This window comes from Vanrija albida (genome assembly GCF_041260175.1).
Source record: "Vanrija albida strain AlHP1 chromosome Unknown contig_4, whole genome shotgun sequence".
Lineage (NCBI taxonomy): Eukaryota > Fungi > Basidiomycota > Tremellomycetes > Trichosporonales > Trichosporonaceae > Vanrija > Vanrija albida.
The window spans coordinates 2,213,487-2,225,967 of record NW_027191423.1 but is presented as its reverse complement, the minus strand read 5'-3'; the positions used below and the strand labels follow the sequence as shown (position 1 = coordinate 2,225,967).

At 66.1% G+C, this 12,481-nt stretch overlaps 6 protein-coding genes across 6 annotated transcripts; 2 read left to right on the top strand and 4 right to left on the bottom strand.

Moving 5' to 3' along the window:
* Positions 1-484: 484 nt before the first annotated feature.
* Positions 485-1,837, bottom strand: SHP1_2 (protein phosphatase regulator; the record flags this gene model as incomplete). The annotated part of the gene is made up of 4 exons (XM_069354087.1): positions 485-1,241; positions 1,276-1,652; positions 1,694-1,773; positions 1,810-1,837. The coding sequence occupies 4 exons, from the start codon at positions 1,835-1,837 to the stop codon at positions 485-487; spliced, it is 1,242 nt and encodes a 413-aa protein (XP_069208729.1).
* Positions 1,838-2,129: 292 nt separating this feature from the next.
* Q8F55_005597 (uncharacterized protein) lies at positions 2,130-3,630 on the bottom strand (the record flags this gene model as incomplete). The annotated part of the gene is made up of 4 exons (XM_069354086.1): positions 2,130-2,275; positions 2,348-3,054; positions 3,234-3,490; positions 3,568-3,630. The coding sequence occupies 4 exons, from the start codon at positions 3,628-3,630 to the stop codon at positions 2,130-2,132; spliced, it is 1,173 nt and encodes a 390-aa protein (XP_069208728.1).
* A 510-nt stretch (positions 3,631-4,140) lies between these two features.
* Positions 4,141-5,872, bottom strand: RAM1 (CAAX farnesyltransferase (FTase) subunit beta; the record flags this gene model as incomplete). The annotated part of the gene is made up of 4 exons (XM_069354085.1): positions 4,141-4,221; positions 4,260-5,151; positions 5,230-5,481; positions 5,526-5,872. The coding sequence occupies 4 exons, from the start codon at positions 5,870-5,872 to the stop codon at positions 4,141-4,143; spliced, it is 1,572 nt and encodes a 523-aa protein (XP_069208727.1).
* A 614-nt stretch (positions 5,873-6,486) lies between these two features.
* Q8F55_005595 (uncharacterized protein) lies at positions 6,487-8,668 on the top strand (the record flags this gene model as incomplete). The annotated part of the gene is made up of 5 exons (XM_069354084.1): positions 6,487-6,495; positions 7,058-7,111; positions 7,170-7,263; positions 7,368-7,791; positions 8,143-8,668. The coding sequence occupies 5 exons, from the start codon at positions 6,487-6,489 to the stop codon at positions 8,666-8,668; spliced, it is 1,107 nt and encodes a 368-aa protein (XP_069208726.1).
* Positions 8,669-9,073: 405 nt separating this feature from the next.
* Q8F55_005594 (uncharacterized protein) lies at positions 9,074-10,416 on the top strand (the record flags this gene model as incomplete). Its single annotated transcript, XM_069354083.1, has 3 exons — positions 9,074-9,253; positions 9,287-9,441; positions 9,483-10,416. 3 exons carry the CDS (start codon positions 9,074-9,076, stop codon positions 10,414-10,416), a joined length of 1,269 nt encoding a protein of 422 aa, XP_069208725.1.
* A 204-nt stretch (positions 10,417-10,620) lies between these two features.
* On the bottom strand, positions 10,621-12,052 carry Q8F55_005593 (uncharacterized protein; the record flags this gene model as incomplete). Its single annotated transcript, XM_069354082.1, has 4 exons — positions 10,621-10,894; positions 10,959-11,275; positions 11,413-11,742; positions 11,810-12,052. The coding sequence occupies 4 exons, from the start codon at positions 12,050-12,052 to the stop codon at positions 10,678-10,680; spliced, it is 1,107 nt and encodes a 368-aa protein (XP_069208724.1). The 3' UTR covers positions 10,621-10,677.
* Between the last annotated feature and the right edge of the window lie 429 nt (positions 12,053-12,481).

The following is a 12,481-nucleotide window of genomic DNA, read 5'->3' as shown; positions in this document are numbered from 1 at the left end:
TTGGATGTCAGGTCACAGTCGGGCTTGAACCGCCGTCCTATGTGTGACCCCGGACCTGGTTGAAACAATCGTAGCTTTCAACTGCCGACTGAGCCACCCGCCCCGCGCTACAGAGGCGCGTTGAGATTCGGGGCGCCCCGACCCTCATGTATCCAGCCTCGTCGCCTGGCCCCTCCGCTCTCTTGCAGCAGCAAGGCGACGAGCTGCATATCGGTCCTGGAGCCGGCCAACATGCACCCGGCACCGACCGTCGCGTCCAATGCAGGCTGCGTCGCTCGCGGCTGCCTGCCCATCTCGCGCAGTGCCGACCGCTCGCGAGAGGGAATGGGTGTGTGTGGAGCGTGTCAGTGATCACAACACCATAGAGAACCGTAAACTTCACTCGACACCACCCAACACCTGCACACCTGTCTACATCATTGTACTTGACGGGATGGCCCCGATTGTTACTTGATACACTCTGTGCCACAACCATGCCTGCCACCTACACAAAGCGCTGGACGACCACAGCATTCTGCAGCTTTGCCTCCTCGACCGTCTCGCCGTCGGGAAGCTCGCGCGAGGGGAACGTGGTCTGGAGGACGAACGCGCGGGGGTCGGGGCGCGACGCGGTGACGAACGCGCGCAGGTCGGCGACCGTGTGGTCGAGGTTGACACGGGCGACGAGACGCGTGCCGTCGCCCAGGCGGATCTGGATGCTGGTCGTGGGCTTTGAGTCGTCGACCTTGAACTCGCGGGCCGGGGCGGGGGCAGCAGGAGCCGGGGCAGCGCTGCTGTTTGACGCCGCGGCGGGCGAGGGCGAGCCGAGGCGGTTGCCGCCGCCCGAGAAGGCCTTGAGCGGGCCCTTGGGCGGCGGCGTGTAGTCCTGGTCGGTGCGCTGGTCGACGAGCAGCTCGATGCGCTGCCCAAACTGCACGTTGAAGAGCGAGAGCGGCGCGCGCCCCGCGTGGATGGCCTCGAGCAGCTCGCGGTTGCCCGGCTCGTCGTAGCGGTACAGCTCGCCGTCCTCGATGCTGAATCCGTCGCGCCAGAACGTGACGCGGCGGCGCGCGACCTCGCCGTCTTCCTCGTCCTCGTCGTCGTCTTCGTCCTCGTCGCCAAACGCACCGGGCACGCGCTGGCGCGGCGCGCGCGAGCCACCGCCGATCTGCACGCTCGGCGTCTCGTCCGAGCCCAGCGTGTGCCCGACACTGCCCCAGGGGTTGGCGGCGACCGGCGCGGCCTCGGTCGGCGGGCCAGCCCTGCGCGTCAGCGTCGCCCAGGGGGTTAACTCACTGCCTTGCCTGCTCGAGGATGCCGTCGACGAGCCCGCGCCCGCCGCCGCCGCCGCCGCCGCGCCGGTCCGGCTCCTGGACCGCGAGCCCGCTCCGCTCGCCGCCAGTGTACAGCTCGTTACCCTTCTTGCGCTGCTCCTCGTCGTCGCTCTCGTCGTCGTCGCCGCCGCCACCCCACTGGCCGATACGGCCGAGGCGCGCAGGCCCGCGGCGGCCCCATCCCTCGGGGAGCGCTTCGGCAGGCGCGCCGCTCAGCGTGCGTGCCCCGCCCGCAGTGTCGGCAGACTCGGCTAGCGCCGCGTCGAGCTCGTCCTCCTCGTCTGCGTTGGCGCCGGCATCACCCGCCGCCTGCGCCGCGTAAAAGTCTTCAATGGCGCCCTGCGCGTTAGCCGTGGCCCTCTTGGGGTCCTTTGACCCACCTCGAGCGACACGCCGTTGGACAGGAAGCGCTCGGCGTCGGCCTGGCTCGCCTGTGTAATGGCCACAAAGTTGTCGACGTCTGGCGGGTCAGCTGGCTGCAGTTCCACTAACCCACCCTCCTGCGTGGGGTTGAGGCCGGGCATTGTGGTTGTGGATGGTTGAGAGTGGTTGGGTGACAGGATGAGCGGGTTGTCAGGTTTATGACGCAGCAGCAACGACGCGCCAGTGACGCGAATGTGGCGCCCACGTGGCGATCGGCTTCGCCCCAGCAACGCTTGCCAGTGCCAGCAAATCAGCCACCTCGCAACCGTCACCGACAGCTAGCTCGACACCCCTGCACCCCGCCTGCACGTCTGACAGCTGCATCTCTAGCGCGCGCTACAAGATAAAAATATAGCCATGGCCTCTCGGCCACTTTTAGAACGGTGCAACCGCTCAAGCAGCCTCCTCCTTGAGGCGCTGGACGGCCGGAACGGGCGAGCCCTGGCGCGACTCGCGCTTCTGGAGGATCTCTCTCCTGGCCAGCGAGGCCTTGTTGAGCGTGTCGAGCATGGTGACGGACGTCTCCCAGTCGACGCAGGCTGTCGCGTGTTAGTTGCGCTCACACCTCCAAGTGCGTGCACGGCTGCACCGTGCACCCTACCCCCACTCACCATCGGTAATCGAAACACCGTACTCGAGGCTGTCCCGTCCCTTGTCCGACTTCTGGTTGCCCTCCTTGAGGTTGGACTCGAACATGACACCAGTGATGGAAAGCTCGCCAGCGGCAATCTGGGCAGCGACGTCGTCGCCAACCAAAGGCTGGTTGCGGTGGTTCTTTGACGAGTTGCCGTGCGAGAAGTCGACCATGACCGAGGGGTGGTTGTCGGGGTTCTTCTTCTTCATGGTCTGGATGGCGGCCTGGACGTACTGCTCCTTGTAGTTGGGTCCGTCCTTGCCGCCGCGGAGGATAACGTGGCAGTCACGGTTGCCCGACGTCTTGACGATCGAGGCCATGCCCTGCGAGTTGATGCCCATAAAGTTGTGGGGGTGGGCGGCCGACTCCATGGCGTCGAGGGCGACGGTGAGGCCACCGTCGGTGCCGTTCTTGAAGCCCACGGGGAACGAGACACCCGACGCGAGCTCACGGTGGAGCTGCGACTCGGTGGTACGGGCACCGATGGCACCCCAGGTGATGAGGTCGGCGATGAACTGGGGCGAGATGGTGTCGAGCAGCTCGCAGCCGACGGGGAGGCCCATGGCGTTGATGTCGCAGAGGAGCTGGCGGGCAATCTTGAGGCCCTTGTTGATCTGGAAGGTGTTGTCGATGTCGGGGTCGTTGATCAGGCCCTTCCAGCCGACGGTCGTGCGGGGCTTCTCGCTGGGAGCGTTAGGACGAGCTCAAGGGGATCACGGAGGGGTTGAGGTGGAGTGATTGTGAGGTCAAGGTCAAGCCGAGAGAAGCCGCTCGCCGCGAGCTGCCGCGATACCGTCGCGCACGGGCCCCAATCGACTCGACCACCTCCACCCTGCCTACCACCCACGCCCCGCCAAACTCACAAGTAGACACGCATGACGACCTCGAGGCCGGGCCAGCGGCCCTCCTGCACGCCCTTCCTCAAGCGGGTGGCGTACTCCTTGGCCTGGTCGACATCGTGGATCGAGCACGGGCCGACAATGACGAGCAGGCGGTCGAGGGGGTCGGTGCCGCGGACGATCGAGGACGCGGTGCGGCGCGCGGCCGAGATGGTCTTGGCCGCGGTGGGGGGCACGGGGAACTCGTGACGCAGGAGCGCGGGGGGGATGAGCGGGTCGTACTGTTATGGTCAGCTCGGAGTGGAGGAAGAAACGTGGGCGGGCTCGCCGGCGGGCGGGCGGGCGGCAGGATACTCACACCCGTGACCTTGTCGTCGTCGAGGGGGCGGTTGCGGTCGGGCGACTGTGTCGAGACTGGCATTGTGGAGTGATGGAGGAGTGTAGTGATGAGATGAGAGATGTGGATCTGAATGTGGTTTGTGGGTGGTGCCGGCGGTTGCAGTCGCCCGCCGTCGCCAGCTCTCGACCACTCTCGACCACTCGATTTTCGCGGAAAGTGTTGGCAGTGGCTGGCAGCCAAACGACTCAAAATCTGACCCCACGGGGAAAATGCCAGATGAAATTCGAAATACAAACCGAGTCGAGTCTCACTAATCGAAACGCTAGAAATAACTAATCCTCGGCGTCGCCGTCTGCTTGATTAGTGAAACCACTGCGGCTCAGCCAACCACATGTCCCAGATTGTCGGGTGCAGCAGATGTCTAGAACCCGATCAGGCTTTACTCCTTCCGACGCCTGCTCAGCTTCGTCGCGCTTCGCCCTCTTCGGCTACCCGACGGCGTGGCACTTGTCGTTTGTCCGACGCCACTATATACATGCAATGAACCCAACTGTGCGTGGAATGACTAATGAAACGACTGGTGCAACTCCCCTACGCCTGCTGCTGGTAAAAGTAGTTGACAAACGCGCGCATGCGGAGACCCAGGGCGTTGAACACCGGTGTCGTCGTGTTCTGTGGCGTGTCAGCTTGGCATGGGGACGTGGACTTACCACACGCGACGCGTCTCCACCGACGACGATCTGCTCGCCCTTTTCTTCCGCCCAGCCCAGCGCGTTGGCAAACACTTCCCGCCGAGCGCGCTGCCGCTCGGCCTCGCTCTTCCACCCGCCCTCGGGGGTCGTTGGCTTGACGGGCGGGAAGCCCTTGGAGGGGTCAAAGAGCCCGCGGTTCTTCTCCACCAGCGCCGGCGAGTGCTTGACGTGGTGCTGCGCGATAGACAACCCAGACAGGTCGTTGGCAGTGTGGTACAGGTCTGGCCGCTTGCCCGGCTTGTCGCGCAGTCCGCCGCCCTTGCCAGTCTCGACCTGGCCCGCGAGAAGGATGTATTCTTGCAATGCCACGCGGTTGAAAAGCCCCTGCGAGCCCGCCACATCGACCCAGTCCCCCTCGTCGCCGTCCATGACGGTGACCTTTGCGTCGCTCTCCACTTCGGCCCTGTTCTCATTCCCCTTGCGAACCAGTTCCTCAAGCACAGGGAAGCCGCCGCCCACCCACCACGAGTAGCACCCGTCCACGAGCTTGTTGCTCCTTCCGCGGAACCCGCCGAGCTCGTACGAGTTGCCCTGCATGAGCGCAGACCAGCGCACCGCCGAGTCGACGTCGATGGGTGCAGGGAAGCCGGGCGTGAGCGACTCGAGGGGTTCAGAAGGCTGGGCAGACGCCAAGAGGAAGTGCGCCAGGAGGGCACAGGAAGTGTATCCTCCGTGGGCTTCGGCAAACGCTGCCGAAGGTCCGGTGGGCGCGCCTCCAAACGTCCACTTGTCCGACGCGAAGCCGCCCTCGTAGGTTTGGCACCCGACGAGGTGCTTGTCGATGTTGTGCAACAGCTCGGGAGTGAGGATATCCAGAGCTGTGGCAACGACGAGGAGGCAGTAGGTGCCGCTGTGATCAGACATAGACGTCAGCGACGACGCGGAGCTTGATAAGGCTGAAGATCGTCTCCTCGGCTCGGTCACTCACCGCACATCCTTCTCGCCACCCTCACACACGGAGAATCCGCCGTCGGGCTTCTTCATCCGCATGAAAAAGTTGTAAATATCCTGGCGGGAGGCTGCGAGCTGGTCCCAGCCAAAGCCTTCAGTCGCGCCTCCAGAGATGGCGAGGGCCATGACAGCGGCGTACGTTGGGAGGAGGTGAGCAATCTGGGTGTTGGCTGCGCCACCTGCAAACCCGCCAGTGGGGAGCTTGAACGAGAAGAGGGTGGCGACGGCTCTGTGGCAGGGGTCAGCATGACCCAGCGGCGACGCTGCACGAACCGCTTCTTCGTTTCCTCGTCCAGAGCGATGCCGAGCAGGTCGAGCGAGTGCAGGACCCAGTACATGAGCCACGGCTTGCTCGCGTCGAGGGCCGTGTACCCCGGCGGGCACTTGAAGAGGTGCGGGCCCATGAACTGGGCTGCCTCGTTCTTGCGCAGGGCTGTGGTGCCGTCGTGCGTTGCGGGCTCGCTGGCGACCTTGGCGGGCGAGAGCGTTAGCAGGAGCTCGGCAATAGCATCTTCCGTGTCCCGCTGGTCCTCTAGCGTGGGCGTGAAGACGCCGTCTGAGGGGAACTGGCCCCCTGGGGGAAAGGAGAAGACTGAGGGGTGGTAGGTTGATGTTGCCATGGGGTAAGTGAGGTGAGATGTCGGTGAGGGGGAGTGGGCGGATGGAGGAAGGGGGATGTTGCTTGGCTTGTCTTTTGTGCTTGCGAGTAGGCGAGTTGCTCGATGCGGTGGGTGCTGAGCTGCAAGCTGTCAATGGGTTTGTTGTGCTCGTCGTTGCAAGTGCCGCGCTGCTGCTTGCTATTGTTCGAACTGTTCGAGCCTCTCGCGCTCACTGACCACACCGACCTCCACCCGTCACGCGTCGAGAACGGGTCACGACGTCACAGCGGCAGGTGGTTAGGCATGCAATTCAAGGCAGCATTAGGTGCTCCAAATAATTTGCAGGCCTAATCCCATTCCCGTCTATCGGACCCACTCCGGTGACGTCACTTGGTGAAATAATTTCCGCCGCGAGCTCGATGCCCGAGTTTGGCGCCAAAAACGACGTGGCGTGGCGCGGCGCGTAGAGCAGGCAGGTAGGCAGGTGGCGCAGAGGGAGGCCACCAGCGCGCGCTCTCCAATGGCCGCGTAGGCCGAGGGCCATTGCAGCAAGCGCCTATGCAAGTTGCCGAGCGAAGGAGCGGCCGCGCTCCACCAGTTGGCTGCATTCCATGTCTCTGCGTGGGTGCGTAACTATGGGATGCGTGGGTAGGAGGGAACCGAGGTGCACTGCAGCAAGACCAGACCTCGGTGACTGCTGGTACTGCCCACGCGCCTCGATCGCTCTTACCTCGGTAGAGCGGCCTCTCTACTCCCACCCAGCGCTGGTGCGCACGCACCAGCGGCGCCACCGCCTCCCTGACTCACTGACGCACCCCTATACCTACCTTTACGCATACGACGGACGACGCGGTCAAGTCCACCCCGAGAAATGCATAAGACGTGCCTTGGCACCAACACGACAACCCGTTTCCTGCAATCTTTGTTTTCCTATCCGTCATCGGCGGCCACTGCTGACGAAAACATTGACATCCTGATATCTACCCACGACCGCTCCACGACCACTGCAGGTGCGAGCGCTGCCATCGTTATCAAGCCCCCCCAAAGAATCAGCTCAGGACGGCCCCCTTCGCCCCCGCGTCGCCGCCGCCTCCGTCGTAGCCAGCCAGCAGCATCTCGCTCGCGCGCCGAAATCAAAGCCCCAGTCAACGGAGCCCGACCCCGCCGCCGAACCAACGTCGCCCCCGACTCGGACCCCCAAGATAGATCGGCACTGCGGCCCTAGCATCGACGGCTCGTATAAAAGGCAGAGACAGACGCGTGAGTGCACAGAAAAAAAGGAAGACCGTATCCTGACGCAATGTTCGACTGGTTCCAGCTACCCAGCATGGCTGCTGACGCGCTGCGCCAACTCGTGCGCCGGCTCACGGCGCCGAGCACATCGCCGCTGCTGCCCTTCGTCCCAAAGTACAGTGAGTCGGCAGTGGAGAGCCGAGGCAAGATGCGATGGGAGCGTCTCGTCGCCACGAAGGAGCCGGCCCCAACTGTACCCGGAGCGCGTGCTGACAGGCCCCAGTCAAGGTCCTGTTCCTCCTGCTCATCCTCGCCAACTCGTCCTCGTTCCCATTCGTCTGGCATCTGCGCGTGTGGAAGTACCCGCTCACGGCCTACTACTATGCGTACACGCGCGGCGTCAACTCGTTCTGGCGTAGCTGGCGCAAGGAGGTCGACAAGCGCGGCAACATCTACCACAACAGAACAAAGGTCCAGCGCATCGCCCTGTTCGACGACTGCGACTACAACATGCACCTGAGCAACTCGTCGTACGTCAAGGCATCGGACGCCGGCAAGATGAAGTGGGCCATCGACAACATGGCGCCGTGCTTTGCCACTGGCATCTTCATGGCCCTCGGCGGGAGCCACTGGCAGTACATGAAGGAGATCCCCATGTTCTCGACCTACACGATCGAGTCGAGACTGGGAGGTTATGGTGACAAGTGGTGAGTACGGCGGGAGCGTAGCAAGCGGCGGGAAGCGTCCCCAGCATGGGGAGGCCGTGGTCGAGGGTCGCGGGCAGCGGGCGGGACGGCTGGCGGCCAGCGAGTCGCGGTGGCGACGTCGCACGCTAGAGCCAACCGACGCGGCGTGCGGCACGCAGCACGAAACAACCTGCACGCAGCACGCTGCACCTCGCTCGCGGCGACTTTGTGAAACGTTCGAGTCGCGGCTTTTGACCTAGCCGAGTTTTGGCGCTGCCACGACGCTAGTGTGGCGTGTGATTTTCTTGGCCCGGCCGGCGTGCTGCACCGTTCCCATGTTCCCCCCCGTAAACAACCATGCTGACCCCGCAGGGTCCACCTCGTCACCGAGTTTGTCATCTACCCCGGAAAGGGCGGCAAGGGCAAGCGCTCGCGCAAGCCCGACGAGGCGCCAAAGGTCAACCCGAACATGTCGGTGCCCCCGAGTGGCACCGACACGCCGCTGTCGGCCGCTCTTGTGCAGCAGCCGCTCAAGACGCCCGAGGAGGTGGTCAAGCGCCTGGCTGCGCGCGCGCGTGCGCCCCGCGCCGACGGCGGCATCGTCTGCTGCGTCGCCGTCACCGACTACTGCTTCAAGATTGGGCGCATCACGGTGCCGCCACGCATCGCGCTGCACCTGAGCCTGCTGAGCGAGGACCCGGACCGCCGGGCGCACGCGCTCAAGATCCTGCGGTCCAAGGACCACGGCGCGGCGTTCCTGCGCGGCGGGTGGAAGGACGACCCGCTCGCCGACGTGATGGGCAAGGACATTGGCCCGGACGAGGACGGCAGCTTTGAGTGGATCCAGACGGGACGCGAGGCGATGGAGACGGTGGGCCAGGGGCTGTCTGTGTTCTAGTAGCGAGCGAGTGCGAGCGCGTAGGGCGAGCATGCGTGAGCAACGGACTCAACCACACTCGAAGTGAACATCCACTACATGGGGGCGCAGCGACACTGGCAGGCAGTGGCCCACGGCCGTGAGCCGCGGCCGCGCCGCGCCGCGCGAGCCTGTGCACCACGCCATGTCTCTGGCGCAGGCGGTAGCAGTAATAGTAGCCATATGCATAGTATTGTAGCAGCGGGAGTCGTGGGAGCGTGGACGTCGTCGGCGTCGTCGTCGTCGCTCGCCTATTAGAACGGTTCCTTAATGGGCTTTTTCGTCGCCGAGTAAACCTAATTGGCGCCGCGCCGCGGCCGCAGCGCGCACACAACCCCAAGCCGCTCGACGACAAACGCCGTTCATCACTCCATCACACCACACAGCATGAGCGCCGAGGGGAAACCGCGGGTAGCGAGCGCCGCGGCGCCAAGTACAGCTAGCGAGGCGGGTGCAGCGGGCGCAACGGGGCCAGCGAGCGCAACGGACCCAGCGGCCCCAACGGACCCACCGAGCGCAACAGCCAACGGCGACGCCGACGACGAGGACGACTGGGACCGGGATACGGTGGGTGCTTCCCCCAGCCTCGCTGACGGGCAGGACGCGGCGCCGGCCCCCGCGCGCGAGGGCAAGGCGTGGGCGCAGCCGGCGCTCCTGGCGCGGAGTAACGGCGCGGCGACGGCGACGGCGACGGCGCCCGACGACGAGTGGTTCGCGCCTAGGCCGGCCTCGAACCGACAAATCTGGGACACTGCGTGGGTTGCTGGCTCGGCTCGGAGCGTACTGACGCCGCTAGCAACGCGCGCGCGCCGCCCGCGCTCGCGGCGGCAGACGGCCCCGCGCCCAAGATGCAGATCCTCAAGCGGCCCGACGCGAGCCGCGGGAGCAGCGCCGGGTCCAGCGGCGCGGCCACGCCGGCGGGCAAGAGCCTCACGCAGCGGGAGGAGGAGTACCGGTTGGCACGGGAGCGTATCTTTGGCCCTGGCGGCGGGGAAGAGGCGACAGCAACAGCGCCGGCGGCGGCGCCGACGACAGCAAGACCGCCAGGGCCCGTACCGTCGCAGCTCGGGCGGCGGAGCGGGGCGAGCACGCCGCGGAGTGCGTCGTCTGGCCCTGGGACGAGCTCGAGCTCGCCCGCGCGCGCCGCCGATGAGCTGGTGCGTGCGGTCGACCGGCTGGCAGTGCGGGACAACGCGCGGGACGGCGCAAGCTCGAGCGGGAGCAGCAGCGGGTCGCGCTACACCCCGGTCCAGCGGCCGCAGGGCTCGAGCAGCGGGCGCGGCGCGCCCCGCGCCGCCGGCGTCGTGCGCCAGCCGCGCGGGCCGGCCCCTGGGCCAGGCTTCGCGCCGACGCTCGTCACCACGCAGCCGGGGTTCGGCAGCGGCGCGCCGTACGCGCCGAGCAGCGCCGGGCTGTACGCCCCGCCCGCGACGCACATCCAGCACGCGCTGCAGCAGCAGCCTGGGGCGGGCGCGCCGCCGCCTCAGCCCCAGCAGCCGGCGTTCGCGTACGCTTACGCGCAGCAGGCGCCGGGCTACGCCGTCGCTGGGGCGGGGTACGCGTTCTACCAGCCGCCGTATGCGCCGGGGCCGCCGGGACAGCCGGGAGGGTTCGCGGGGTACGGAGGGGCAGGGGCGGCGCCGTACGCTGGCGCCGGCGCTGGCGGCAGCGCGCCTGCCCGCCCTCCGTATGGCGCCGGCGCCGCGCCCGGAGGGTACTACTCGCGTTGATAGATCTATGCAGCACATGTGCTTGCGCCGCGCCCGCCAGCCCGAGATACACATATTGTCTATGCCGAAGTACAAGTGTCAGTCTGGCTCTCACCCCCGCCTGGCTTGCTCCTTGCTGCTCGCTCCGCTCACGCCGCGCCCACTCACGCCGCGACGCTCAAGATACACATACATGTCTATGCCGAGGTATAAGTGTCAGTCTGGCCCTCGGCCCGCCCCTCCCCGGCTCGCTCCGCGCTGCGCGCTCCGCTCGCCGCTCGCCTAGGCCCGCTTCTTCACCGCCGCCTTCTTGTCCTTGCTCTTGCCCTCAAACCCAGGACGCCCCTTCTTGCTCTTGCCACCGGCCTTGCCCTTGTCGGCCTTGTCCTTGATACCCAGCCGCTTATTCCGCTTGCCGTCGACGCGCGCGGCAATGTTGTCGTTGCGCTTCTTGACGGCAGCCGCCTGGGCCTTTTCAAGCGTGCGCTTGCGCTCAACCCTGGGCGAGTCAGTGCTGCACCCGGCTCCGCTCGCAGGCTTCGCCTGCTCGCGGCGCTACTCACCACTCCTTGCCACCCTTCGCCTTGCGCTTCTCCTCGCGCTTGACCGCCTTCTTGAGCACCTTCTCGTCGTCGGCAACCTTGCCGCCGGCGGCACGCTCCTCGGCCTTGGCCCAGCGGTCGCGCTCCTCGGCCTCGCGGCGCTTCTCCTCGGGCAGCGACGCGAGCTTGTTCTGGTGCTTCTCGAGGTGGGCGAGGGCCTGGCCTGCGTTGGCGAGCTTCTTGAGCGGCGCGCGGGACTTGGCGGCGGAGGGGAGGGCGACGGACGGGAACGTGACGCTGTCGGTTTCGCGGGGAAGCTGGGGGACGAGGAGCTGAGTCTGGGGGTGTGAGTGGGGCACAGGTGGTCGCCGAGCGCAGCGGGGCAGGCGTTGAGAGATGGGGGAGCGGCATACTCAGAGGTACACTCGGTTCCCGCTCCCCGCCCGCTTGCTCCGCTCGCGAGCTCGAAACCCACCTTGGCCGTCTTCGCCGTCGGCTCCAACCTTGCCTTCTTCCTCTCCTCCTTCCTTTCCTTCCTGCGCTTATCCCGCATCTCGCCGCGCTTCTCCCTACGCGCGGCCTCGAGTGCATCGCGGCTCTGCGGGTCCTCGTCGTCGTCGACGCCGCGCTGCTTCTTGAACGCGTCGAGGCGCGTCTTCATCCGGTCGCGCAGGTCGCCGATGCTCGCGGCGGGCGGGAGCGCACCGAAGCGCCGCTGCGGGAGCGGCATGAGCGCCGGCGGGATGTCCGGCACCGCCGAGGGGGCGGGCGCGTCGGCCGCGCTCGAGAGGTTGGCCGGGTCGAGCTGGGGGTGTGAGTGGAACTACAGGTGTCGGCGAGCGCGCCTGCGGCGCCCTCGCATACACGCCTACCTTGTCCTGCTTGGCCTTCTTCTTGTGCTCCTTGATCTCGTCGCCCGTCTTCCTCTTCTTCTTCTTCATCCACCGCGAGTCGAGCTGCTCCTCGCTCGGGCCGAGGTAGTACTGCTGCGGGATGAGGGAGAGCAGGGCGGTAAAGGCGTCGTTGCGCGCCTCGAGCGACGCGAGCAGCGCGGGGTCGTGCGCGGCGCTCGAGCTGCTCGGCGGCACGGCAGCGGCGGGGGCGAGGGCGGCCATTGTTGCTGTTGTGGTGTTGTGGTGGTGGGCCGGAGGGTTGAAGATGGCTTTTGGCCACTGAATATTTCTGAAGCCAGGCACGGTGGGCCGGCGGGAGCAAATTGGCAGTGGCGGGTGGAGGTGGTCGTGGGTGGCACTGTTGGGCTGTGCTGGGGTGCACCACTTGCACCATGCCGCGTTCCATCCTCTCGCTGCGTCTTGGTGCTCTTGTCGTTCCATGTGGTGGCATATAAGTGCCATCTTTGTACTAGTAGATCGCCTTGCAGCCATCCCGATTCCGTGGAATTCGCTTAAGACGGCCTTCTTTCCCCCCTCCTCGCCCTCTCCCTCCTCGATGGACAGCTGCACTGGGCGCCAGCCCGGATGGTGGCACTTGTGTGTGCTATTTTTCTGAGCGGGATACCTTGGTACTGGTTTGAGGTGCCCGAT